A 26,534-nucleotide genomic window follows, 5' to 3' on the forward strand; every position below is an offset into this window, starting at 1 on the left:
AGAGCTTCTTGAGCTTCAGCTCTAGCATCAGTCCTTCCAGTGGATATTCAGGGTTGATTTCCTTTAGAATTGACTGGTTTTGATCTCCTTGCAGTCCAAGGACTCTCAAGAGTCTTCTCCAGCACTGCAGTTCAAAAACATCAATTCTTTGGCGCTCTGCCTTCTTTGCTTCCCTTGTGGCTCAGCTGGTAAAGAATCCACCTGCAGTGTGGGAGATGTGGGTTCGATCCCTGGGTTGGGAAGATCCCCTGAAGAAGGGAACTGCTACTAACTCCAGTATTCTGGCCTGGAGAATTCCATGGACTGTATAATGGGGTGCAGTAGGACATGACTGAGCGACTTTTACTTTCAGCCTCTTTATGGTCCAGCGCTCACATCCATACATGACTACTGGAAAAACCATATCTTTGACTAGGCAGACCTTTGTTGGCAGAGTAATGTCTCTGCTTTTTAATGTGCTGTCTAAGAGAAAGGAGACGATTGGAGCAAATTGGTGTGCTTCAGCTGGCAGGTGGCAGCCCCGTAGGATCATGGAATCAGTTTAGAAAGTTGTAGTGAACATTCAAAGAAAGGAAAGAGAGAGAGGAAAGGAAAGAAGGAAGAAGAAATGGGGGAAAAACTCAGTGCATTGCACGTAGTAAGTAGAAATATTGTTTCATGGAACTTTTCAGTTGTGCATATATTTGTGTGTACTGAGTTCGTGATATTAGATACATATCTTATAGTGGGTCACAGTCAAATGTGTGAAAACCTCAGGGTTGGATGAACCCTAAAGTCTTGTGAACTCCAAAGTATGCTGTTATGCCGATAGAATTCTAGACCCTTGAGGCACTCATTTCTAATTAGTCTTATAAGTTATGTTTCTTGAAATGATATTATATATAACAAATCAGAAATTTTGTAAATGTTGCTTCAGCCTTTTTCTAAGTTACACATTTATTTATTAAAGAAAATATTGATTGATTCAATACATTTTTCTTAAAGGCTTTTGAGCAATTTATGAAAGAAATTTTGCCAAAGGATTTTCAGAAGGTTTGGCTAAAGGTTGTGGTCGCTAACAAATACTTGTGCCTTGTGTGTAACATTGTGTTAAGAAATGTGAGTAATAATAAAACTGTATAAAGCTTAGAGCTGCAGCAACTATAGAAGAAAGTAGAATATGTAAATTGCAGTAAATTGAGTGTCAAGTCATCAGTTGCGAAGAGTCTGGTGTTGAGCAAAGAGTCTCTTGCTCTAAGGCATCCTGACAGTGAAACCAAAACTGCTTCAGTATTTAGACCGTAGGACGTTACGCCTTGTGATACTTGTCACTCGCAACTTGGTGGATAGGTGCAGTGTTGTGTGGAAGGTAGGGTTCAGTGTACAGCTCCCTTGTTTTCCTTCTGTAAACAGTCCGGTCCGTTAATCCATGGAGAAGCACATGTTCTTTTTATCAAACATCTACTTAGTGATCAGGTTTAAGGCAAGGCTGTATACTTGTTTACCTGGGAAGTATTTTTATGCCAGGACAGATAGCTTGTGAGTATTAGTTGATTGATTTTTGCTGATTACTTGCACACAATCATAAAGACTTGGTGGCCGTGTACAAGGACAGTTTCGTACAAGTACAAGCAGTTTTCATCTTGAGTTGTTCTTCTGGGACTGTTACTAGTGATGGGGTTCGTTGTCTTTATGAATTTATCCTTACAGATACAAGTCTAAGATCTTTATAAATCTAATGATTAGGGAATTTTTGGGTTTCCCTGGTAGCTCAGCAGTAAAGAATCCACCTGCGATGAAAGAACCACAGGAAACACAGGTTTGAACCCTGGGGTCAGGAAGGTCCCCTGGAGGAGAGCATGGCAACCCACTTCCAGTATTCTTGCCTGGAGAATCCCATGGACAGAGGAGCCTGGCGGGCCACTGTCCATAGGGTCGCAAAGAGGCAGACACAACTGAAGTGACTTAGCATGCACGCATGCATGCACTTCCAGAGTGACCTTAATCAGTTTACTTGAGTTCTGTACCTTAGATTTGTTCTTTCCTCTATGAAATGATGGTGATAACGGCACAGTAGGGTTATTAAATATGAAGACTGTAGGTAATATATATAAGGCCTAAAAAACTACTGGTGCGTAACAGTGCTAAAGGAATTCAAGCTATAGACTTGAATAGTCCATTTACTTGCTGGAGACAACATATCATGTTAAAGGAATTTTTAAAACCCTCTTTATTCTTAAATCATTTTTATTGCTGATGCCCTTAGTATTTTTTTAATCACTTGCATCCCCATTTCATTCCTGTATATCTAAGTATGTTCTTTTTTTTTTAAAGTTGTTGCTTTGGAAGATAATGATAGTAGTAATTTCATGAATTGTAGATTGAATGGCCTATGTACAGAAATACAAAAATTAGAGCTTTTTAATTTTTTCTACCATCCCCGCTCCAGGTCAATTGTTGGAATGACTATGTATAATCAAGCCACACAGGAAATTGCAAAACCATCAGAGCTTCTAACAAGTGTAAGAGCATACATGACTGTGCTCCAGTCAATAGAAAACTATGTGCAAATTGATATTACAAGAGTATTTAATAATGTTCTTCTTCAGCAAACACAACATTTAGACAGTCATGGAGAACCAACCATTACAAGTCTGTACACAAATTGGTAAGAAACATATTTAGAAATTTGGAATGATAAAAAATTTCTTTGTAATGAGTGACTTACAAAAGTTTTTAAAATGGATTAATGCTTGTTCGTGTTATTAGTCAATTTTAAAATTATATTCAGAAATGTATACCTTAGTAAATTTTAAATTAATTTCTCCAGTTGCAAATTTACTCTTCTCCTTAGGTATTTGGAAACTTTGTTAAGACAAGTCAGCAATGGTCATATAGCTTATTTCCCTGCAATGAAAGCATTTGTGAATTTACCTACGGAAAATGAATTAACATTTAATGCAGAGGAATATTCTGACATATCAGGTGACTAATACTCTGGCATATTTTAGAGAATGAAGAAACCTTGATTCTTTTGGTTTTTGATTCTATTATGATGATTTTCATTCAATTATGTGAATAATCAAACATTAATTTTAGACTTATGTAGGCCTTTATGTTCTTTCTTATTCTAGAGACTTTTTCTTAGAGTTTTCAATTAATAATTTGCTTCTTAAATTTTTTTTTGTCAAAGTATAAAATTAATTCCATTTCCTTTCAGAAATGAGGTCATTATCAGAGCTGCTTGGCCCATATGGTATGAAGTTCCTAAGTGAAAGCCTTATGTGGCATATTTCATCACAAGTTGCTGAACTTAAGGTAATACAGTTTTTATTGATTTTGAGCTTTAAAATATTTCAAAAATGTGAACAAACAAGCCTAGAGTGTTATTTCAACCCGACATAAAGTTGTCATGAAATGAAATTATATGAGTTTATATGAAATTTATAAATTCATATAGTTTATATGAAATTTATAAATTATACAAAATTACAGAGCTAGCAAGTTCTTTCTTGCTAGTTCTTACTTGCTACTAGCAAGTAGCATCTTCATTTGCTTCTCTTTTACAAATGATAAAGCAGAAAGCCTAGAGAGGTGAATTGACTAGCTAAAGGAGACTGAAACTCAAATTTCTTGACTTTTAGTCATCTTCATTCTGTTGTATTGTGATGCTTTTCTTCCAATGACCATGTTCAAAGTTCCAGCCAGTCATCTGTTTAAATTTGTGGTTTGAATGTATTACTTTCCACAGATTACAATACAAACTTGTTAGGTTTATTTTTTTTTCTTTTTAAAAATTTATTTATTTTTAATTGGAGGATAATTGCTTTACAATATTGTGTTGGTTTCTGCCACACATCAACATGAATCAGACATAGGTATACCTTTGTCCCCTCCCTCTTGAACTTCCCTCCCACCTCCCACTGTTTTTTGTTTTTTTTTTTTTCCTTAGGCATTCTTTTAAATTATTTTGTGCCTTTTAAACTGGATGAAAAATGTGCTTAGCATTTTAATAAAGATGTGAAAGAGCTGAAGCAACGTTTTGAGTAACTCTAGAAGCCTTGTAGAAAGATCTCAGGGCTAAAGTGATTTATACTGAATGAGTCTGTATATAACAGCTATCTAGTTTTTGAAAGAATTTAAATTTATGCCACCAAAATTTTTGAATTTACAAACAAAATAGGAAAGACATGTTTAAAAATACGACTTTTTCTTTGTGAAAATTTTTTGGTGGTTACTTGTACCTTCCATCTTAGATTACTTAAGAATATGGTATATAACATTAATAAGTAGCATGCATTTCAGGTGTAGCACTTGAGAAGTCTAAATGTGGTAATTTGATTTACTGAATAGCGAGCAAATAGACAGGTGAAGTCAATTCCTGCAAGATTAATATTTTGCTGAGTGAATAGAGAGCAAATCTCAGTGTAACTAAAAGGAGAGGCAGTATTACCCAGTGGTTAAGAACTCAATCTTTCAAGTCAGGCTATCATGGATTTTGGTCCTGTCACTTAAGAGCTTTGACTTTGGGTTGAGAATCACTTTAGGTGATATGTTTCAGCTGCTTAGGTACTCAGCATAGTCCCTGACATACAATAAGAGCTGAGTAAATATTTTAGTATTCTTCATGTCATTAACCTCTCACTTCTTCTTTAAAAGAAAGATCTGCAATTCTTGGTTAGAAATCAGCCTTTAGATACTTTATAATGTGGATTTTAAATGCACAGATATTATAGTTTACATAGTTTTAAATACACAAACATTGCAATTCTAGTTTTGGTGCTTTGTTTGCTTTACAAGCAATATAATTCTTACTTATTAGACCAATTCCTCTGTAAATTCATGATCTCTTTTCTATCCTCCTGTTCTCTGGTAGCAAATTTGTCATCCCAATTTACTTTCTTGTGTTCCTTTCAGTATGAGATAATTGAAGAATTATGGTCCAGTTATTTAGCTTTTGCTAACTCTTGTTTGTTTCAAGACTGGATAAAGCAGATACTTCTAGAACTGTTAGTATTTTTATTGCTTCTCTGTCATTTAATGTGGCAGGTTAAGCATTATGATGTGAGAATAAAAATTAGCCTATACATATCTGTGAGAGTTTAAGGCATCTGATGTCCTTAACAGTATTGTAAGGTTCCAGGAGGATCTGGCCTTCCACTTTTTCTCACATTTTTTACTCTTCCATCCCAGCTGGCCTACTTGCTGTTGTGTCATCTCAAAGTACTGTTCACTGAGATACTGTCTTAGCTTTTTTTCTGGTAACATTCATATATTTTTCAGTTATCAGAATATCCTTTCTTGACCGCACTTTTAAAAATAGCAACCATTACTTTCTATTCTTTTTATCCAGCTTTATTTGTATGTTATTTGTGACCTTTCATGTCATGCATCTCATGTCACTTTAACTAGAATAAAAACTTAATTATAAATTCTCTTAAAACCTTGGTGTTAAATTGATGTCCAGCAGATAGAGGTGCTTGGTAAATTTTGTTGGGTTCAAAAATAAAAACAGGTAGCTTTCCTGAATTTTTACTTTATTCTAGGACTTTTCTAAGCTCTTAAAATGTATTTTATTAACTCCTTTAAATCCTTAAGACTGGTATTGTCCCTGTTTTACATATTAGAAAAGTAAAACCAACAAAGGTTAAGTAACTTGTCCAGGCTGACATGCTTAATAATAACCAAGTAAATTTGAGTCTATATGTACAGTTGCCCTGACTCCAGAGCTTATACTAGTACTGTGCTACACTGTCTCGGAACATGAAAGAGATCTTAGCAGTCACCTAACCTACCCTTAGCTAATGCAGAAACATACATTTTTCTAGGTGGATGAGTTGATCTTCTTGAAAATGAGGCAGTCTCATCAATTACTGTATATTTCTTACTTATGTTTATATCTAAACTTCCCTGGTGGCCCAGGGGGTAAAGTGTCTGCCTACAATGAAGGAGACCTGGGTTCGATTCCTGGGTCGGGAAGATCCCTGGAGAAGGAAATGGCAACCCACTGCAGAATTCTTGCCTGGGAAATCCCATGGATGGAGGAGCCTGGTAGGCTACTGTCTATGGGGTTGCAAAGAGTCGGACATGACTGAGCGACTTCACTTTCACTTTCATATCTAAATAGTAATGTTTGATTGGCCCTTACTGTTACCTCAAGAAGTAGAGACTGCCTGTAATAAGATGACCCTTAACATATTTAAAGCAATTTTTAATATATTGCCTTTCTCTTCCCTAGGTGAAATATATTCATATGTAGTCTCACTCTCTTCTGTCACAAATTCTCTTGTTGGTGTTGCTTATAGAGAATAGTGCCCACACCTGAGAATAAACATCAGCTAGAGATCTTAGCAGCAGCAGCAGCAACAGAGATCTGATTAGTGAGAGTGCACTTACTTGCCCTGGACACAGTACTTATTATATAATACAATTTAACATAGCGTCAGCACTTTATGTAGCTATACCATGCTGTTTTCAACTTGGAATCAGGTACTTTTTTTTTCCTTTTCTCTTAACCCTTCTTCCTCCTTCTTCCTACCCACTCCCCTTCACTCCCCTCTTTTATTTTCCTACACTAACTTGAACCATGGCTTCCACATCTTTTTTTTTTTTTAACAAGGTTGTTGTTAAGTCACTAAATTTTGTCTGTCTCTTTGCGACCCCATGAACTGCAGCATGCCAGGCTTCACTGTCCTTCACTATCTCCCAGAGTTTACTCAAACTCATGTCCATTGAGTCAGTGATGCCATCTCAACATCTCATCCTCTGTCATCCCCTTCTTCTCCTGCCTTCAGTCTTTCCCAGCATCAGAGTCGACTCTTCACATCAGGTGGCCAAAGTTTGGAGCTTCAGCTTCAGCACCCGTCCTTCCAGTGTATATTCAGGGTGATTTCCTTTAGGATTGACTGGTTTGATCTCCTTATAGTCCATGAGACTCTCAAGAGTCTTCTCTAACACCACAGTTCGAAATTATCAATTCTTTGGTGCTCAGCCTTCTTTATGGTCCAACTCTCACATCCATACATGACTACTGGAAAAACCATAGCTTTGACTAGATGGACCTTTTTTTAAGATAGACTTTATTTTTAGAACATTTCTATTTCACAGCAAAATTGAACAGAAGGTGCAGAGATTTTCCATACATGCCCTGCTTCACATGTGCATAACCTTCCCCATTATCAACATCCTCTATCAGAGTGGGTATATATCATGATAATCAGTGAACCTACATTGACATACTATTAACACCTGAAGTCCCTAATTTACATAGGGTTCTTTCTTGGTTTGTGCATCTTGCGGGTTTTAACAAATGTATGAAGTTAAGTGAAGTGAAAGTCACTCAGTGGTGTCCAACTCTTTGCGACCCCATGGACTGTAGCCCACCAGGCTCCTCTGTCCATGGGATTCTCTAGGCAAGAATACTGGAGTGGGTAGCTGTTCCCTTCTCCAGGGGATCTTCCCGACCCAAGGATCAAACCCAGGCCCCCGCTTTGCAGGGGACCGTCTGAGCCACCAGGAAAGCCCAGGAATACTGGAGTGGGTAGCTTATCCCTTCTCCAGGGGATCTTCCTGACCCAGGAATCAAACTGGGGTCTCCTGCATTCCAGGCAGATTCTTTACCAGCTGAGCTACCAGGGAAGCCATAACAAATGCATGTTGTCCTTTCAGATTGACTTTTTTTTTTTTTTTATTTGAAGGAAAATTGCTTTATAATGTTGTGTTGGTTTCTGCAGTACAATGATACAAATCAGACTTAATTATACATACACCCCTCTTTTAAGCCTTCCTCTCCTCCTGCCATCCCATCCTCTAGGTCATCACAGAGCGCCAGGCTGGACTCCCTGTGGTCTTAGTAACTTCTCACCAGCTATCTGTTTAGTACATGATAGTGTATATATATGTCGCTACTTTCTCCATTCATCCTACTCTCTCCTTCTTTCACTGTATCCACAAGTCCCTTCTCTACATCTGAGTCTCCATTCCTTACCTGCAAATAGGTTCATCAAAATCACTTTTCTAGATTCCCTGTTTGTGCATTAATATACAGTATTTATTTTTCTCTTTATGACTTTACTCTGTATAATAGATGCTAGGTTCATCTGGCTCACTAGATATGACTCAAATGCATTCTTTCTTATGGCTGAGTAATATTCCATTGTATATATGTACTGCCTCGTTATCTATTCATCTGTTGATGGACATCTAGTTTGCTTCCATGTCCTGGCTATTGTGTAAATAGTGCTGCAGTGAACATTGGAGTACATGTGTCTTTTATAATTGTGATTTTCTCAGGGTATGTGCCCAGTGGTGGGATTGCTGGGTCATATAGTAGATTTATTCCTTTTTTTTTTTTTTTAAGGAATCTCCATACCATTCTCCATAATAGCTGTATCAGTTTAACATTCCCACCAACTGTGTAGGAGGGTTTCCTTTTCTCCACATCCTCTCCAGCATTTATTATTTGTAGATTTTTTGATGGTGGCTATTCTGACTGGTGTGAGGTGATACCTCATTGTAGCTTTGATTTGTGTTCTCTAATAATGAGTAATGTTGAGCATCTTTTCATCACACTACGTACAGACATACAGATGGTTTATTGGCCATCTGTATGTCTTCCTTAGAGAAAAGTCTGTTAAGGTCTTCTGCCCATTTTTTGATTGGGCTGTTTGTTTTTCTGATATTGAGCTATATGAGCTGCTTATATATTTTGGAGGTTAATCTTTTGTCAGTTTCATTTGCAGGGTTTTTTCTCCCATTTCCTCCCATTTTGAGGGTTGTGTTTTAATCTTGTTTATTAATAGTTTCCTTTGCTCTGCAAAAGCTTTTAAGTTTAATTAGGTCCCATTTGTTTATTTGGTTTTCCACATCTTATATTTTGTATGATATTATTTTTTAGACCTTTATTATTTTCATAATTTTTCTTGTTAGTTATTGTTCATTTTTTTTTTTTTTCATTTATTTTTATTAGTTGGAGGCTAATTACTTCACAACATTGCAGTGGGTTTTGTCATACATGGACATGAATCAGCCATGGAGTTACATGTATTCCCCATCCCGATCCCCTCTCCCACCTCCCTCTCCACCTGATTCCTCTGGGTCTTCCCAGTGCACCAGGCCCGAGCACTTGTCTCATGCATCCCACCTGGGCTGGTGATCTGTTTCACCATAGATAATATACATGCTGTTCTCTCGAAACATCCCCCCCTCGCCTTCTCCCACAGAGTCCAAAAGTCTGTTCTGTACATCTGTGTCTCTTTTTCTGTTTTGCATATAAGGTTATCATTACCATCTTTCTAAATTCCATATATATGTGTTAGTATGCTGTAACGTTCTTTATCTTTCTGGCTTACTTCACTCTGTATAATGGGCTCCAGTTTCATCCATCTCATTAGGACTGATTCAAATGAATTCTTTTTAACGGCTGAGTAATATTCCATGGTGTATATGTACCACAGCTTCCTTATCCATTCGTCTGCTGATCGGCATCTAGGTTGCTTCCATGTCCTGGCTATTACAAACAGTGCTGCGATGAACATTGGGGTGCACGTGTCTCTTTCAGATCTGGTTTCCTCAGTGTGTATGCCCAGAGGTGGTATTGCAGGGTCATATGGCAGTTCTATTTCCAGTTTTTTAAGAAATCTCCACACTGTTCTCCATAGTGGCTGTACTAGTTTGCATTCCCACCAACAGTGTAAGAGGGTTCCCTTTTCTCCACACCCTCTCCAGCATTTATTGCTTGTAGACTTTTGGATAGCAGCCATCCTGACTGGCGTGTAATGGTACCTCATTGTGGTTTTGATTTGCATTTCTCTAATAATGAGTGATGTTGAGCATCTTTTCATGTGTTTGTTAGCCATCTGTATGTCTTCTTTGGAGAAATGTCTGTTTAGTTCTTTGGCCCATTTTTTGATTGGGTCATTTATTTTTCTGGAATTGAGCTGCAGGAGTTGCTTGTATATTTTTGAGATTAATCCTTTGTCTGTTGCTTCATTTGCTATTATTTTCTCCCAATCTGAGAGCTGTCTTTTCACCTTGCTTATAATTTCCTTTGTTGTGCAAAAGCTTTTAAGTTTCATTAGGTCCCATTTGTTTATTTTTGCTTTTATTTCCAATATTCTGGGAGGTGGGTCATAGAGGATCCTCTGTGATTCATGTCGGGGAGTGTTTTGCCTATATTCTCCTCTAGGAGTTTTATAGTTTCTGGTCTTACATTTAGATCTTTAATCCATTTTGAATTTATTTTTGTGTATGATGTTAGAAAGTGTTCTAGTTTCATTCTTTTACAAGTGGTTGACCAGTTTTCCCAGCACCACTTGTTAAAGAGGTTGTCTTTTTTCCATTGTATATCCTTGCCTCCTTTGTCAAAGATAAGGTGTCCATAGGTTCGTGGATTTATCTCTGGGCTTTCTATTCTGTTCCATTGATCTACATTTCTGTCTTTGTGCCAGTACCATACTGTCTTGATGACTGTGGCTTTGTAGTAGAGTCTGAAGTCAGGCAGGTTGATTCCTCCAGTTCCATTTTTCTTTCTCAAGATTACTTTGGCTATTCGAGGTTTTTTGTACTTCCATACAAATTGTGAAATTATTTGTTCTAGTTCTGTGAAAAATACCGTTGGTAACTTGATAGAGATTGCATTGAATCTATAGATTGCTTTGGGTAGAATAGCCATTTTGACAATATTGATTCTTCCAATCCATGAACACGGTATGTTTCTCCATCTGTTTGTGTCCTCTTTGATTTCTTTCATCAGTGTTTTATAGTTTTCTATGTATAGGTCTTTTGTTTCTTTAGGTAGGTATACTTCTAAGTATTTTATTCTTTTTGTTGCAGTGGTGAATGGTATTGTTTCCTTAATTTCTCTTTCTGTTTTCTCATTGTTAGTGTATAGGAATGCAAGGGATTTCTGTGTGTTAATTTTATATCCTGCAACTTTACTATATTTGTTGATTAGCTCTAGTAATTTTCTGGTAGAGTCTTTAGGGTTTTCTATGTAGAGGATCATGTCATCTGCAAACAGTGAGAGTTTCACTTCTTCTTTTCCTATCTGGATTCCTTTTACTTCTTTTTCTGCTCTGATTGCTGTGGCCAAAGCTTCCAAAACTATGTTGAATAGTAGTGGTGAGAGTGGGCACCCTTGTCTTGTTCCTGATATCAGGGGAAATGCTTTCAATTTTTCACCATTGAGGGTAATGCTTGCTGTGGGTTTGTCATATATAGCTTTTATTATGTTGAGGTATGTTCCTTCTATTCCTGCTTTCTGGAGAGTTTTAATCATAAGTGAGTGTTGAATTTTGTCAAAGGCTTTCTCTGCATCTATTGAGATAATCATATGGTTTTTCTCTTTCAATTTGTTAATGTGGTGTATTACATTGATTGATTTGTGGATATTAAAGAATCCTTGCATTCCTGGGATAAAGCCCACTTGGTCATGATGTATGATTTTTTTAATATGTTGTTGGATTCTATTTGCTAGAATTTTGTTAAGGATTTTTGCATCTATGTTCATCAGTGATATTGGCCTGTAGTTTTCTTTTTTTGTGGCATCTTTGTCTGGTTTTGGAATTAGGGTGATGGTGGCCGCATAGAATGAGTTTGGAAGTTACTTTCTTCTGCAATTTTCTGGAAGAGTTTGAGTAAGATAGGTGTTAGCTCTTCTCTAAATTTTTGGTAGAATTCAGCAGTGAAGCCATCTGGTCCTGGGCTTTTGTTTGCTGGAAGATTTCTGATTACAGTTTCGATTTCCTTGCTTGTGATGGCTCTGTTATTCATTATTTTTGGATCTTTTTTTAGTTCAGATTTTTCTTATAATCTCTTAGTAATCCTTTTGTTAACTTAACTGTCTTAGCTATGTCCTTAATGTTATCAAGTATATTCTTATTCTTTAAAATAAATGGTAAAAGTTGATGTTTTAACATTTTTCTTTTATATCTTGGAGTGACTGTATTTTCTTAGATGTTAAAATTTAAAGTTGATGTAATATAATATAAATAATGTTGACTTCTTTTTTAATACTATGGGTTTTCTGACTCGAGTGTTATTTCTTGGCTGGGTTCTTTTTCAGACATTTAATAGTATTAAACCTGAGTTTAAAAGCTAGTCAAAAGAAACTTTTTGGCTAAGAGTTTAGATTTATTATCTTTGGAGATATATCAGTGTGAGTTAACTTGGGTTTCTCATTAAATGTAATATACCCCAAAATCAGGATGTTTTATAATACTAAAACTTTTTTTCTTTAAAACTTTTGATTTTAGTAATCTTATTTGTGATTTTCCTTACTTGACATGAGTTTTCAGTTTACCTTCATAAAACCTTGCATATTTTATTAGTTGTAAGACTTTTAGAAAAACCACATGGTTATGTTTTGCTGTTTAGGAGCTTTATATTTTTATTTTGTGCTTCTCAGCACTAAATCATGATTTAGTTGAGCATTTTTCAGAAGGCTTCCTAATGTGGTCAACGATAAATATGAAAGCTTTACATTTCTAGCATTGTGCCCATTATCATTTAGATTTCTGCAAAACAGAGCTAGTCCTAAGGATTTAGTTATCTGGAATCGCACAGTGCTTTACAGTGGTTTTCTTAGAGGTCATTCTTAACAATCCCAAGTTGTAATGTAGATTTCCATGAATTTAACTACTTTTGTATTATTAAGAACTGAAGGTATTATTCATAACTTTGTTTTCTCAGCCTCGGTTTACTGAGGCCTACTTTAGTGTGTATCCTTATATTTTATTCCATAAGAAATGTTATGGTCATAATACAATAGTGTTTCATAAAGACAAGTTCAGTTTGTTTTACACTGTTGTATTTTATTGAGATAAATCTCCTAGTACTTGTTTATCAGTGCTGATTCTAATTTTATTTTGCATTTTCAGTGTCCTATAAAATTACTTTGCTTAGAATACTGAGTTTATAAAATTATATTAGAAATAACACAGATTTTTGCTTTCAGTATGGGTAGGCTAGATTATTTAGATCAGTTCTTACCTTAAGGACAACTCTTTTTAAAAAAAAATGAAGCTAAATAGAGAGATAGGAAGAAAGGAAAGAAGACAGACATCTTCTAAAGAAAGAAGAGCTAAAAAGACAGTGTGGTGTTTATTTCTAGATCTTAGTTCCCCAACTAGGGAGCCAACTTGTGCCCCCTGCAGTAGAAGCATGGATCCTTAACCACTGCACCACCAGGGAAGTCCCCCTGGAAGCCACTTTTGATGTGAAGACATTTGCTAATTCAGAAGTAAGATTTGTAAGATCCAGCTGTAGTCTTAGTGGTCTTGTGGGGCAAGGAGCTCCATAATCAAAACCCAAGACAAAGCCTACCCAAAGTGGGAGTGGAAAGGAATTCTGCTTATATTGCCTTTCACCTTCTTTACCTGATGTTCCTGAATGTAGCATCCTCTTGTCAGCATCACTTGAGAAGTTGGGTATGGAAGATGCTCCAGACAGGCATATAATAACCCTCTTGTTATCAAACCCAAGTCTTCCTTTCTGTGCCACTGCCTACAATTTCTGAGCCCTGCCTAGGTTCCAAGGCTTCCATTAACTTGCCTTCTGTACTTTATCTCCCTTAAAAGAACTTAAGTACTCAAATTTCTCACCTCTACTTATTCTTTGCTCCAGTTTTCATCTTCTAGAAATTCATTGGCCTGTCTCATTAGGTCTTGTTTCCTCTATTGTTTCCTTTGTTATTGTAGATTTATGCCTTTTAAATTTTTTTCCTCACTTCAGTGGATTTCTGGAAGAAGCAGAGTTTAGACATATATATAGATTTTTCTACATTTAGTCAGCATTTCATGAGGTTTACATACTTGTTTGAACATTTTTATAGGAGAAATTTCAGATAGTGAATCAAAGTATGAATATTTGCATTACTTACTGATATCAGTAAGTACTCTGATACTCAGAAAAGATTGTTAACTCACACTCTGCACGTTAAAGCATAATGGTGCCAATATAGCATTTTAATCTTTTTTGAAATTAATGAATACATTGTTTTGGGGGATTATATTTTTAAGATAGTTCTGTAACTTCTTAGCTTTTAATTTTCTGTTTTTTTATATTTAAATTGACATGAATATTATGTGGCTCCATCTTCTTTTTATCTTAAAGGTTACCTTAATTGACCATTTTAATTTCTGTTTTAGCTGAGGACCTTTTTGTTTCAGAATAAGTTTGTGGGCCAATAAAATAAAAGGAAAAGTTTCTTTATATTTAATGTGGAAGTCACTCAGTCGTGTTTGAGTCTTTGCGATCCCATGGACTATACAGTCCATGGAATTCTCCAGGCCAGAATACTAAACTGGGTAGCCGTTCCCTTCTCCAGGGGATCTTTGCAACCCAGGGCTCCCACATTGCAGGCAGATTCTTTACCAGCTGAGCCACCAGGGAAGCCCCTTTATATTTAATTTTATATATTTATATTTAGCCCCTTTATAATTAATATATTAATAAATCATGTCGGAGACATAGTCAACACTAAGCATGTGTGCTAATGATAAAACATGTTTATTACTTTCTGTAGAAGAAAACAACCAGTCTGCATTCCTACTAAAATTCTTGGGGTGTTTGGAGTAGTGCCCATCAAGTCAATTTCTTCTTCCAGTCCTGCTAGAAGAATTGTTTTGGCATTTTACAGATCATTTCTTCTGTAGTTCTTCAGAGTCCTAGAAGGTGTTTTTTTCAAATGAAGTAAGAAATTTAAAAAATACGAATTATGCCAAGAATTCAACACTTTAGAACAGAAAACCAACATTTTTTTTCTTAGTAGTAGTCTTGATTTGTTTCACTTGATTAATCTGAGGTTGTTCCAGATCATTTAGTTATAATTCCTAGTATTAGTTTTCCAGCTTTGGGGCCATTTGTCAGAGATAATCATTCATCATGACCTTAAATATATAGAAAACTCTGTTTCAGGATGCAATTGAGGGAGAAAAGAAATTTATATAAACTATACTTCCAAGAAGAGACATCATTAGCTTTTCAAGAGTAATGTGCAGCTAAATACTTTAGGGTGATTGTTTTTAAAGTATGGTATCCATATCAGCAGAGGCAGGCTTGCTTTGAATCTTAATTATAAATGCACAATTTTTGGTCCTTCCTAAGACCTCCTAAATTAAGACCTGTGGGGTTGGAGCCCAGCAAGTCCTCCAGATCATTCTGATGCACGCTGAAGATCAACAGCCATTTCTTCAGAGTTTAAGAACATGGATATTAAATTTGACATACCTGAATTCAAATTCCACTGTTTAATATCTGTAACTTTGGGCCAGTTACCTAACCTCTCTGAGCCTTAGTTTTCTCAGTTGTGAAATTGTGGACTGTCACCTCCCTCATTTGGATCAGGGTAAATGGGATTGTTTGTAAGTTGCCTAGTAGAGGAACTTAAAAATGATCACTGTATCTTACTATTTAAATATATACTATTTTGTTTTATTGATTCTGAAACAAAATTACCCTATATTAGTATTTCTGAAATTGTATGTGTCTTATATGATTAGAAAATAGTGTCAGTTTAATTATTAGAGTTTTTTTCTTAATGGCACATGAAATAATGATGCATTTAAAACTCAGCGTTGTCTGTGATTCACTGATACATGATATTATGTTCAAGATGCATGAACACTGTCAAGGTTGGGCATATATTTGAGTGTGTATTGACTGATGAGACAAGTATTGAATTGGCCTCAGAGAGAGCAGGCAGTCTCTCTAATTAGACATTGTAGAGGTTGAATTTAGCAAATAATTGTGACTGGAACTGATCATCTCAATGTGAGTAAAAGCAAAAATAATCCAAAGTGTAACATAAAATTCATACTGGTATAGGAAAAATTATTTTTATAGATTTTCCATATAGTCTTTTTATGCTTCCCTTAAATCTCTTGTCATCAGCCATTGGTTTTAACACAGTCCCTGTGGCATTTTAACATTATGCTTGCAACATCTTCCAAACCCAGACCTGCTGAATTGAGATATCCAGGCTTTCCAAATATATATATCCATTATCTCTGCCAGAATAAAGTTAATTATAAATTTGTTTTAGTTATATTTTTTAAATGAAATTACTTTTTCCAGTACTGTTTTTAAGAAAAGAATTCTTTAATGAGTTGTACTTTTCTTAATTAACTATCCTTCACCCCCTTCCCTCTCTCCTCTTCCCTTTTCTCAGTGGTCTTGGAAGAGGAGGTAGATAGTTGACATTTCTCTTTAGTGCTGGGAAACTTTACTGTTTACAATTTTTATGAAGTGGTACCATACCCCTATGTTTTTCTTCCTCTGTTTTTATGTATATAATCCAGCGATGAGCTCTAGGCTATCTTTAGCCAGCTTTAACTTTAGCAAGTTCTTTTTGTTTTGGTTGGAATTTATTGCTTTCTATATCCACTTCAGTGTCTGCTTTTTATTGTAGGTGCTGTACTGTGTCTAAGCATAAGATAATCCTTTATCCTACTCCTTATCTTTATTGCTTTTTCCTGAACTTCTCCCTTCTTGAATTTGCAAGCTGAAGGAATTATCTAACTAATTTTAAGATTCTTTTAATGAAAATAACAAAAACATAGCATAGAGCATCTGGATTTTCTGTATTATTTTTTCTACTTACCAGTTGTAATTGCCAAGCATGTTCTTATCTCATCAACCACAAGGAAGTCTGTGCCTGACCTAAGATCTTTCTTTTTTTTAGAAACTTGTGGTGGAGAATGTTGATGTGCTAACACAAATGCGGACCAGCTTTGACAAACCCGACCAGATGGCTGCCCTCTTTAAAAGATTATCGTGTGGGTAACTCATGCTTTTTATAAGAATTAACAAGACCCTGAAACTCAGTCTTTATTAGCTTTTGCTCAAATGTAAATATAAGTAGTAAGTTATGAAAAGCATTCTTCACTAGAATATTTTTGCAGTGAAAGGATCGTTTAAGTGAATGGCTTATCTGTTTCATAATTTTTTTCCTTGCCGTACTCTTAGTATCACGTATTAAATATTTGATATCATTATCAGTTAACTCATGAGTCCATTAAATAAGTTAACCTACATTAATTTAGACCAAAGGAGATTTAACTTTTGAGTCTGTAACTTTCTAAAAATCAGCATTATTGAGGTATAGCTTATATAAGTAAAATGCATTTTAGTGAACAGTGTGATGGTTTTTAACAGATGTATACATCCACATGGGCTTCCCTTAGAGCTCAATTGGTAAATAATCTGCCTGCAATGCAGGAGACCTGGGTTCAATTCCTGGGTCGAGAAGATCCCCTGGAGAAGGAGCTGGCGACCCACTCCAGTATTCTTGTCTAGAGAATCCCCATAGACAGAGGAGCCTGGCAGACCACAGTCCACAGGGTTGCAAGAGTCGCACACAACTTAGCAACTAAACCACCACCGCCATACGTCCACATAACCGTTACCGCAGTCAAAATGCAGAGCAGCCTGTCAGTCAGTCAGCTCAGTCGCTCAGTCATGTCCAGCTCTTTGCAACCCCATGGAGGAGCAGTCTCTTCACCTCAGAAAACTCATGATTCCTTGTAGTCAGTTTCATACCCGTCATTCTATCACTATAGAAATGAGAAGTTTGCCTATTCTGTTGTAGAAACAGTGTATACTCTTTTGTATATATTGTTGAGATTCACCTCTCTTTGTGAAGTGAATCAGTAACTTGTTCCTTTGTATTGCTAACCTAGGATTATTGCATGAAAACCTGAGCCTCCAACTTAAAAATTTTTTTTACATATCTTCTTGATACTGATTCTTTATGCAAGATATATTGTGAAATAACAGTGAATCTTAAGTATTTATTAAAGTGTGTTTATTAAAGTATGTTTATCCAGGCAACTGTTTTAGATCCACTTGAGTTAATTTCATCTGCTTTTTGTCCTTGAACTCAGAGTTATAATTAAAAACTAAAAGTCACACTTCCTATTGATTCAATTTAAAAGCCTTTCCAACTTTAAAGACTTAGTGAAATCCTGAATAAAATACTTTCTATATTTGAGAAAACCAGAGAGTTTATTTTCCCAAATAAAAGATAATCCTGAAGTAAATTAAAGACATGCATAGAGTTTATGTACTTCCCCTTTGATATTTTTCTTTTAAATGTTTTGCAGCTATATCAAATCTTATAAAACTATAAAATGACTTAGAGAATCACTTTTTTAGGCTATCTTATCTTGCTTTTAAAAATACAAACTTGTTTAATAAAAATTAATATAAAACTAAACTACAGGAACTTCCCTGGTGGTCCAGTGATTTAAGAGTCTGCCTGCCAATGCAGGGACATGGGTTTGATCTCTGGTCTGGGAGGAAGGTCCCATGCGCCATGGAGCACCTTAGCCCATACGCTGCAGCTACTGAGCCAGGGTGCTAGGGCCTGTGAGCCGCACTTCTGAGCCCACACGCCTGGAGCAAGTGCTTCCCAGTGAAAGAGACCACGGCAGCGAGAAGCCCAAGCACCTCAACAAAGAGTTGCTACCATTCTTCGCAACTAGATATAAAGCCCATGCACAATAATGAAAACCCAGAGCAGCCAAAAGTAAATAAAAGCAAAAAAGGTCCCACTGAACTACATTTCAGGTTGCCTTTTACAGCAGATCAGTGTTTGCCGTAGCTATAAAGGGAAAGCAGCAAAAGATGTTTTGGAGGTGATGAACCTTTGCCACTATGGTGATGATGATAAGTAGATCTACTCATGTTAAAAGTTTTCCCTAGAACTGTACACTGAAAGGGGAAAAAGTCAGGTTTACTCTTGGGAACTTTAGGAAATGAAATTTTTAAAATGAAAGAGATTGACTCGGTAGCATCATGCAGAAGAGGAGTGTGAATAAATAGTACTATTATTTAAATCCCTATCTGATCTCTTTTCTTCATTGGTATACTTATATTTTCTAGTATGCTTTACTTTATTCTTGTTATTTTTATTTTTCATGTTTCTTTCTCTTTTAAATACTCATCTGACCACCCAGCTGGCCTTACTGGCCTGAATTTCATGCTAATAAACAGCATTCTGACTGTATCATCCGGTTAGAGGCAGCTGACCCACTGCCGTGTCCAGTGCATGTTTACTATTACTTTTAACTCTCCTCTCTGTTGAAATGAAACAAAATATTTTTTGTGATTTGGAAAAAGAAAAGGTCTGCTCAAGAGTTACCTACTTAGGGGATAGAGAAAGCTACTGTTTGAGTTGAACTGTTTTCCAGAATACTGTCTCCAGTCTCGTTTTTACCTTTGTGCTAAATTGATGTACTTTTGTAGCAGTGTGATTTTCATAGTCAACTAACACATTCTTTTAAATACCCTTAAAAAGAGAAAGCTATGTAATTTATTAAAAGTAGCTCTGGGGTGGCCCTTATCGAAGCTGCAGCTGCTTCCATATAGCCGCTGTGGTCAAAAAGGAGCCCAAAGTGACAGTTTTCCTTGACGGTCGCCGTTCTGTTTGCTGTAACTGATCTGCAACATTTCAGGAAAAGACAGTTCCCATTGTACTTACCATCTCTCAGGTACAACCAGAGACCTTTATTAGAACTGACAACGTTTTCAGAGGCCACCAGAAATGTTCCATTGGTGGGGTCTTAACATGCAAGAATAAGGCTTTTGAGAAGTGGCTTGCAGAGGCCAAGAACCAGTATGGAGATGCAGATATGGGTGGGATACCTGTGCTGGGGAAATCCAGGGGCAAGTGGTGCAGATTGTGGCCATGCTTTGGGTCTTTGCCCTGAAAAGCTTAAGGCATCAGTCCAAAGGTGAGTCAAAAACCTTGATTCTGAAAACCAGATGAATGGCACGAGTAGGTCATTCAGGACAATAAATTTTAGAAATAAATAAATAAATAAAAGTAGCTCTGGGGAATTCCCTGGTGGTCTAGTGGTTAGGTACTTTCACCACTGTGGCCCTGGTTCAGTTCTTGGTGGAGGAACTAAGATCTCACAATCACACAGTGTGCCCGCTCCCCCCTGCCCCCCAAAAAAAGCTCTGAATTGGGAGGCAGTCTGCAATTAACTTTTGAGTTTTTCAGAATTTCTATGTGACTTGAACAAATTCATTTTATTTATTGAAGCTGTAAATTAAACAAGATTTCTTACTGTGAAGTTTCTCAGAACTTTTAATATGTTGTTATTGTGCATATTTAAGGGGAATTTATAGATACAGTCTTTGCAAACTTTGTTAAATTCTGGGTAACATCCTTTGGGAAGTATATGATTGTATCACATATTTATTTTCTGATTGCTCGATCACCTTATTCTCTGGATTCTTTTTTCTGGGTTTCCTGTCCTGTTTTTTTAGACTGGCATGCCCCTTTGTTCTCACTCCTCCTTAATGTCCATAAATTGGATAACATATTCTTAGAGAAATCTTTGCTTTTATTCTCTTTCATCTTTTCTAGATAGTAACAACTTCCTAGGAAGTCTCATTTCTTAACTAATCATTTCATTAAACATTCTCTAGTTTTCTGGGTCTTAGGCACTCTGCTTAGTCCTATAGGTAAAAGATTAATAGGACTTGGAATTTGTATTTGTGCCTTACATTGTTTTGTTAACACTACTATTTTGATTCTCATCACATTTTGGCTTATTTTATGCTTTTTCATGTGTAGTAATAAAAGATGTTTATGGTAAAGATTTAAACAAACCACACAGGAGGTAGAAAGTCAAAACAAAATAATTCATTCCTACTGCTCAAAAGTATAACTGCAGTTAACAGTTTTTCTATACATCTGTCTAGCAATTTGTTATATATATACAAATATGTGTGTGTGTGTGTATGTTTCATATAAATAGGATTCTGTTTTCTTAGTTTTTTTGACAGTGCCTTTAGATTGTTGCTTAAGGTCTAGGTTATTGTTCTCTGTGTATCTGCTTTCTTATTACATAGTACAGTGCCTGTGTATTAGGAGTAATTCAATAAATGTTGGCTTTTTAAAAATGAAGATATTTATCCTTCTAATCCTAATTTCCCTTGATTTTATTTAACCAAATTTTAATTTTGAATATAATAGTAATAAATTTCAGAATAATGTTCTCTAACCAAAATGTAAATGATAAATCCATCCATAGTCTTCAGAAACCTGGTCTTATTGCTTATGATCTTCATTGTTTCTGGACTCTCTGGACCTCAACATCTAGCATCTCCAAGTTCCAGGGCCATTTGATTTTAAGGATCCACTTTGATCAGCAGCTTCTTCTTTCCCTAGTCTTTCTTCTCCTTCCTCCTGCCTCTACCATTACTGTGATAGGATTATACAGGAGGCTACTTACATGATTGTTTCAAGATTCTGATGAACCATCTAAGCCATTTTAAAGAACATTGTACTCTACTGGAAGTAAACTATAATTTCCTTAATTTTAGTATCAACTTTCAATACCTTTGTCTCTTTAGTCATCTATTGTAATCAAATTGTTTTTATTTTTTATTTTTTTTTTCAAATTGTTTTTAATTGTGCCTTTTATCACGGGGGTTTATGACAGAGTTTTTCCAAGGTTAAGAAGAATCCAATTCACTCTCTTCTCTTTTCTCCTTCCTTCAAACTTAGCTGTTGACAGTGTCTTGAAGAGGATGACAATAATTGGTGTAATTTTATCCTTCCGATCATTGGCACAGGAAGCACTCAGAGATGTAAGAAACCATTTTAAGTACATATTCTGTAGCCAAATAGTCCTTTTTAATTTCCCTGGAACTAAAAGTAACTTTTACCATTTGTAGTTGGCAGTAATATAACTAAAATTCCAGTTTTCATATTTTATATGAAATAAAGCATATAGAAATCATGGTTACTATTTTTTGTTTTGGTGATGAAATTCAAGAGATATAATTTGCCTGGATATTGTGCTACTTTTTCAACTTTTTCTTCATTAAAGCATTTTCCATTTTGACTATACTCAGTTTACCATCAAATGCATTCCATTAATGGCTACATTAGAAAATCATATGAAAATAGACATAGTAAAATAATTTTATGAAAGCTGAAAGTAATTGAGTGGTAACATTTCATAAATTTAGAGATTGCCTTTAAAAAATAATTACTTGTTTTCCTGCCTAGGTCTTGTCCTACCACATTCCTTTTCTTGTCAGTTCAATTGAAGATTTCAAGGATCACATTCCAAGGGAAACTGATATGAAGGTAGTAAAACTTCTATTTGTATTTTGCTGTTTCTAAAATGAAATGTTTAACTTATATATGAAGTAAAAGTTAGTAAATTCTAAGCTATTATAAAGTTTAGAGTAATGTGTTAACATTTTTGCCTTTGAAAATGCATCTTTGAAAGCTCAACACCAAAATACTATATAGGCATTATGAAAGTCAGTCTTCCTTGATCACCTATAGCAATGTAAAATGGGTTAATATCAGTCACCTTTTTTTTTCAAAAACCATACTTCATATTTCCTCTTTTATTACATAAATATCAGTTTAACCTTTTACTATAAGAATATAGATGTTTTAAGAGGATCTTTGTTATTATTTATACAAATTCACAAACAGTACAATTAATTAAGGTCTCTGGGTTTCTTTAACTCCATGGTCTCACATGTTGCTGTGAAGGATTCTAAAAAAAACAAAACAAAAAATGCCAACAGAAAAATATACATCCTACTCAGAAGGGATTTTTTTTTTTTTTAAGGCCACAAGTCCCAACCCCCACCAAAATAAAGAAAGGCATCTACTTCTCCATTTAGAAACAGAATTTTTCAAAACCCACCAACACCTGTTTTATTAACAGAATAGCCATAAGACATGAATTTCAGTCTCCTCCCCTTCACAGGAGGGCCCCCCGCACCTCCTAAGCCAGCTCCAGCTCCTCTGCTCCCTACAGGAAGCCTCACTGTGACTTTTTCATGGGGAAATGTGGAAGAGAGGGAGGACAGGGCAGACTTTGCATATATAATCATCATTTTCAAGACACAATCTGCATCTTAGACAAAAAAACAGTCCAACTTTCATGTCTCCCACACATTTGGTGCTATAAATTAAGTCAAGATTTAGGAGCATGGTTGGCTCTTCAAATGCTTAGGGACAAGGAGAAAAAGAAAAATAAGAGCCAGAAATGTGAAGTGGGAAACACCGGATGGATGGGGTTTGGGAAGAAGCCAGAACGAAAAAGACATACAAACCCAATCTGCATCTTTCCAGTCCAGGCACAAAAGTGTTTCAGTTTCAAAACATCTCTCTTGTAGAACTCCAGGGCTAAAGAGAAAAAAGTGAACTAAAACAAGGTAGCCAGACATGTGTGTGTGTGTGTGTGTATAATTTATATATATATAATATATATACTCAGCAGAAAAAGAAAAAAGACAAGTTGATGTCAAGTTTCTTCAAAAAAAAAAAAACCAAAACAAAAAAACAGACAATAGGAATGAAATGAGCCTGAGGAACAGTGCTGTCAAGAGGAGCGATGAGGCGAGGCTAGGATAAGTTACAAAGTGGAAGAAGGGTGAAAAGGCCGTTGTAGTTGGGTTTGCTTTTTTATTATTCCTAAATAAAAACCAGATCACAGTATTCAAATGAAAGCTTCAGTGAAGGCGGACATTTTCCTCAGCTGCCCAGGGCTGGAGGGATTGCTCACCTCCACCCCCACCTCCAGGCGCACGGTGGCTCAGCGCCTCCTGCAGACCCGGCCGGGAGGACTGGGTGGCAGGCAGCACGTCCAGGAGCGGGGCGGGGGTGGTGGAGGCGTACACCCCCCCGCCCCAACACACACGCGCGTGCACACGCAAGAAGGGGAGACGGGAAGGGAGCCAGGGGCTTCCGCTCATCGCCCCCGCCGCGTCCGTGCCGGGAGGGCGAACTGGGCGGGCGGGACAGACGGGTGCTGCTGCCCCCACCTGACCTTCTCACTGTCCGTCATCTGCCAGAGGCCCAGGCTGATGCTCTCCAGGCCGCGCTTGGTGATGCGGGTCAGCCACCTTTTCCTTAAACTGATAGCTCTTTATACATGGTCATAAGCAGAATGAAAAAGCCAATGAAATGAGAGTTGTTTTGTTTTAAATAAAGCTAAATTCAGCTTTTAAAAATTGATGTTAAAAAGTCATAAAAGGATGTTAGTTATGAGTTATAGTTTTTTAAATTAATATTCTGTTTTAAATAGAAAGGTTAGTAACCTTATGAGCATCCATAGGTTTCATTTTGAAAATTTATTGGCAGCGAAATACAGCCACTGATTGAATCACAGCAAATATTTACTAGTGGTTACACATCTAGTACAGGCTTCCCAGGTGGCGCTAGTGGTAAAGAAGCCACCTACCAATGCAGGAGAGGTAAGAAACGCAAGTTCAGTCCCTGGGTTGGAAAGATCCCCTGGACTAGGGCATAACAACCCACTCCAGTCTTGCTTGGAGAAGCCCATGGACAGAGGAGCCTGGTGGGCTATGGTCCATAGGGTCACAAAGAGTCAGACACAACTGAGGGGAGTTAGGATGCATGCGTGCACACACACACATCTAGTAAGTGAGCTATTTTATCCATATTTTTAAAATTTTCATGTTTCAGAAAGATTATTTTCTGTCTTGTGTAGTTTGAAAAGCCTTAACTTTAAAAAAGTTGTTTCTAAACTTTTTGTCTGGTGTTCAGCTGTCTTCTCAAATTTATTTTTGAGGCTTTCATCACTTGTTCCATCCTTCTCTTGCTCTCCTCACTTTGTTACTGTACCCCTCTTTTCATTCGGATCCTGTGAGGACCAAATTTTGCTGTGTGCATTCTCACATTTTCTGTTTTGCTCTGTAATTATTCTTCCTGAAAATCCTGGCATTTTATATTTCTGCCTTTTGAAATCCTGTTTATCTAAATGCCTGATTCAGTTGCCATCTTCTAAGAAATATTCCTGAATCCCCAAGTGATCATTTCTTCCTTTTCTTCCTTTTAGTATCTACCTTTAGTCTCTTCCTTTTAGTTTCTTCCTTTTCTTCCTTTTATCAGAGAATTTTTTGTTTTGGTTCATTGTAAAATTAAATATATTCAGCCTTGTATTATAGTTGGGTTTTTACAGTTAAATTTATACTAGATTGTAAACTTGTAATATCAAGAGCTATCCTGTTTAGGTAGTTTCTAAACTGAAATGTTGAGCAGTCAGAATATCCTTGAAATCCATATGTGATACCAAAAAACACTAATCATCAGTACTTGCCTTATCAGGTTTTAAATTAGTACTTCTTTAAAAATCTATTTTAATAAAGAATTTACTGTATTTAGATATACAACATGATTAGGCACTGAAACTACTATAATTTTTTTAAAGTATGGACATAAACATAAGGTCATTAATTTTGAGTCACCTTTTTTTTTCCCCCATATCTTTTGGCTTGATCTTGCTCTTACACCTATGTTTCCAAGAAAAATAGTAGGTTTAGAATGATTCTGTTGGAGTTTGTCACTGTAAATACACAAGCTTTGTTTGGCCTGATAGTATAAAGTTATAGTCAGCAACACACACACAGTACTAATACTAAGTCAGCTGTTCAATACAGTTAGTTGTACTATATAGTTCCTTCTTAAGCCAAGTTTTGTAAATTCTCTAGTGTTCTTATAGGCAACTCGAATTTAAACATTATGTATTTTTTCTTACTAAAGTGAGATTTCTCAGAAATTTGTTAGTATATTTCTTACTCTAGTTTTTATATTTTTTAGGTTGCAATGAATGTGTATGAATTATCATCAGCTGCTGGATTACCTTGTGAGATTGATCCTGCCTTGGTGGTAGCTCTTTCCTCACAAAAATCAGGTAAAATACGTTAGTAATTATGTAGTAGTCTTATTAAATGACCAAGGCAACACAAATATAGATGTAATACTTATCTGTTCAAGTGTCTGCTTTATATCAGAGGGGTTTTTTGTTTGTTTTATTTTTTTGGTAGTTGGAGTATATCAGTGCAGAAAATACCAAGATCCTTTTCTTCTAGAGATTACATTATAGCACAGTCGTCATAGAGATTAGATATTTAAGTCTTAAGACTGGATAAGGTTAATAAGCCCATTTAGTGTGCGGAGGTGAGAAGGATCAGACTCTGAGTCCTGGGCCACTCTCAAGTTTAAGAGTTCAGGGAGAAGAGGGGGAGCTACCAGAAGAGAAACTGGGAAGGAAGGATCTGTGCAGGAGAAGAAAACCAGGAGAGAATCCCTTCCCTTTTAGTGGAAAGGAGTGGTCAGCTGTGTAGAATTAATAGGTGTGACAAGAGCAGTGTCAGTGGAGTCCTAAAGACAAAAAGCTCATTAAAGAGGGCTGAAGAAAAAATAGGAGAAAAGAAATTAGAGATAATGAGTATAAAACAACTCTCTTGCAGAGTTTACTGTATAAAGGGGAGCAAAGAAATAAAACTGTAGTAGCTAGAGGCAAAAGTAAAATCAAGAGAAGAATATTTTTCAGATGGGAAAATAACAGTGTTTGTCTGCTGATGGAAATCATCTAATAGATAGAAACATTGTTATCTAGAAAAAGGTGTCTTGAGAGTTCCCTGACAGTCCAGTGGTTAGGAACTAAGATCCCACAAGCTGTGGCATAGCCAAAAAATAAAAAAAAAAACGCACCCCTAAAACATAAATTTTTTAAATGTATAAAAAATAAGAAAGTGTGTTCTAT

General features: G+C 36.2%; 1 protein-coding gene and 1 non-coding gene across 2 annotated transcripts in view; both read left to right on the plus strand.

Annotated features, from left to right (window-relative positions):
• Positions 1-26,534, plus strand: part of NCKAP1 (NCK associated protein 1) — a 106,942-nt gene that overhangs the window by 74,876 nt on the left and 5,532 nt on the right. Inside the window, exons 21-27 of the mRNA XM_061135270.1 lie at positions 2,429-2,647; positions 2,834-2,964; positions 3,200-3,297; positions 16,661-16,754; positions 21,500-21,582; positions 22,007-22,087; positions 25,586-25,679. Coding sequence (XP_060991253.1) covers positions 2,429-2,647; positions 2,834-2,964; positions 3,200-3,297; positions 16,661-16,754; positions 21,500-21,582; positions 22,007-22,087; positions 25,586-25,679 — 800 coding nt within the window. The remainder of the gene's footprint in view (positions 1-2,428; positions 2,648-2,833; positions 2,965-3,199; positions 3,298-16,660; positions 16,755-21,499; positions 21,583-22,006; positions 22,088-25,585; positions 25,680-26,534) is intronic.
• Positions 19,311-19,445, plus strand: LOC133051349 (small nucleolar RNA SNORA16B/SNORA16A family). The gene has a single exon (XR_009691847.1). It is a non-coding gene; the product is annotated as a small nucleolar RNA SNORA16B/SNORA16A family (small nucleolar RNA).

Source organism: Dama dama, chromosome 33 (assembly GCF_033118175.1).
Source record: "Dama dama isolate Ldn47 chromosome 33, ASM3311817v1, whole genome shotgun sequence".
In the NCBI taxonomy this organism is placed as follows: domain Eukaryota; kingdom Metazoa; phylum Chordata; class Mammalia; order Artiodactyla; family Cervidae; genus Dama; species Dama dama.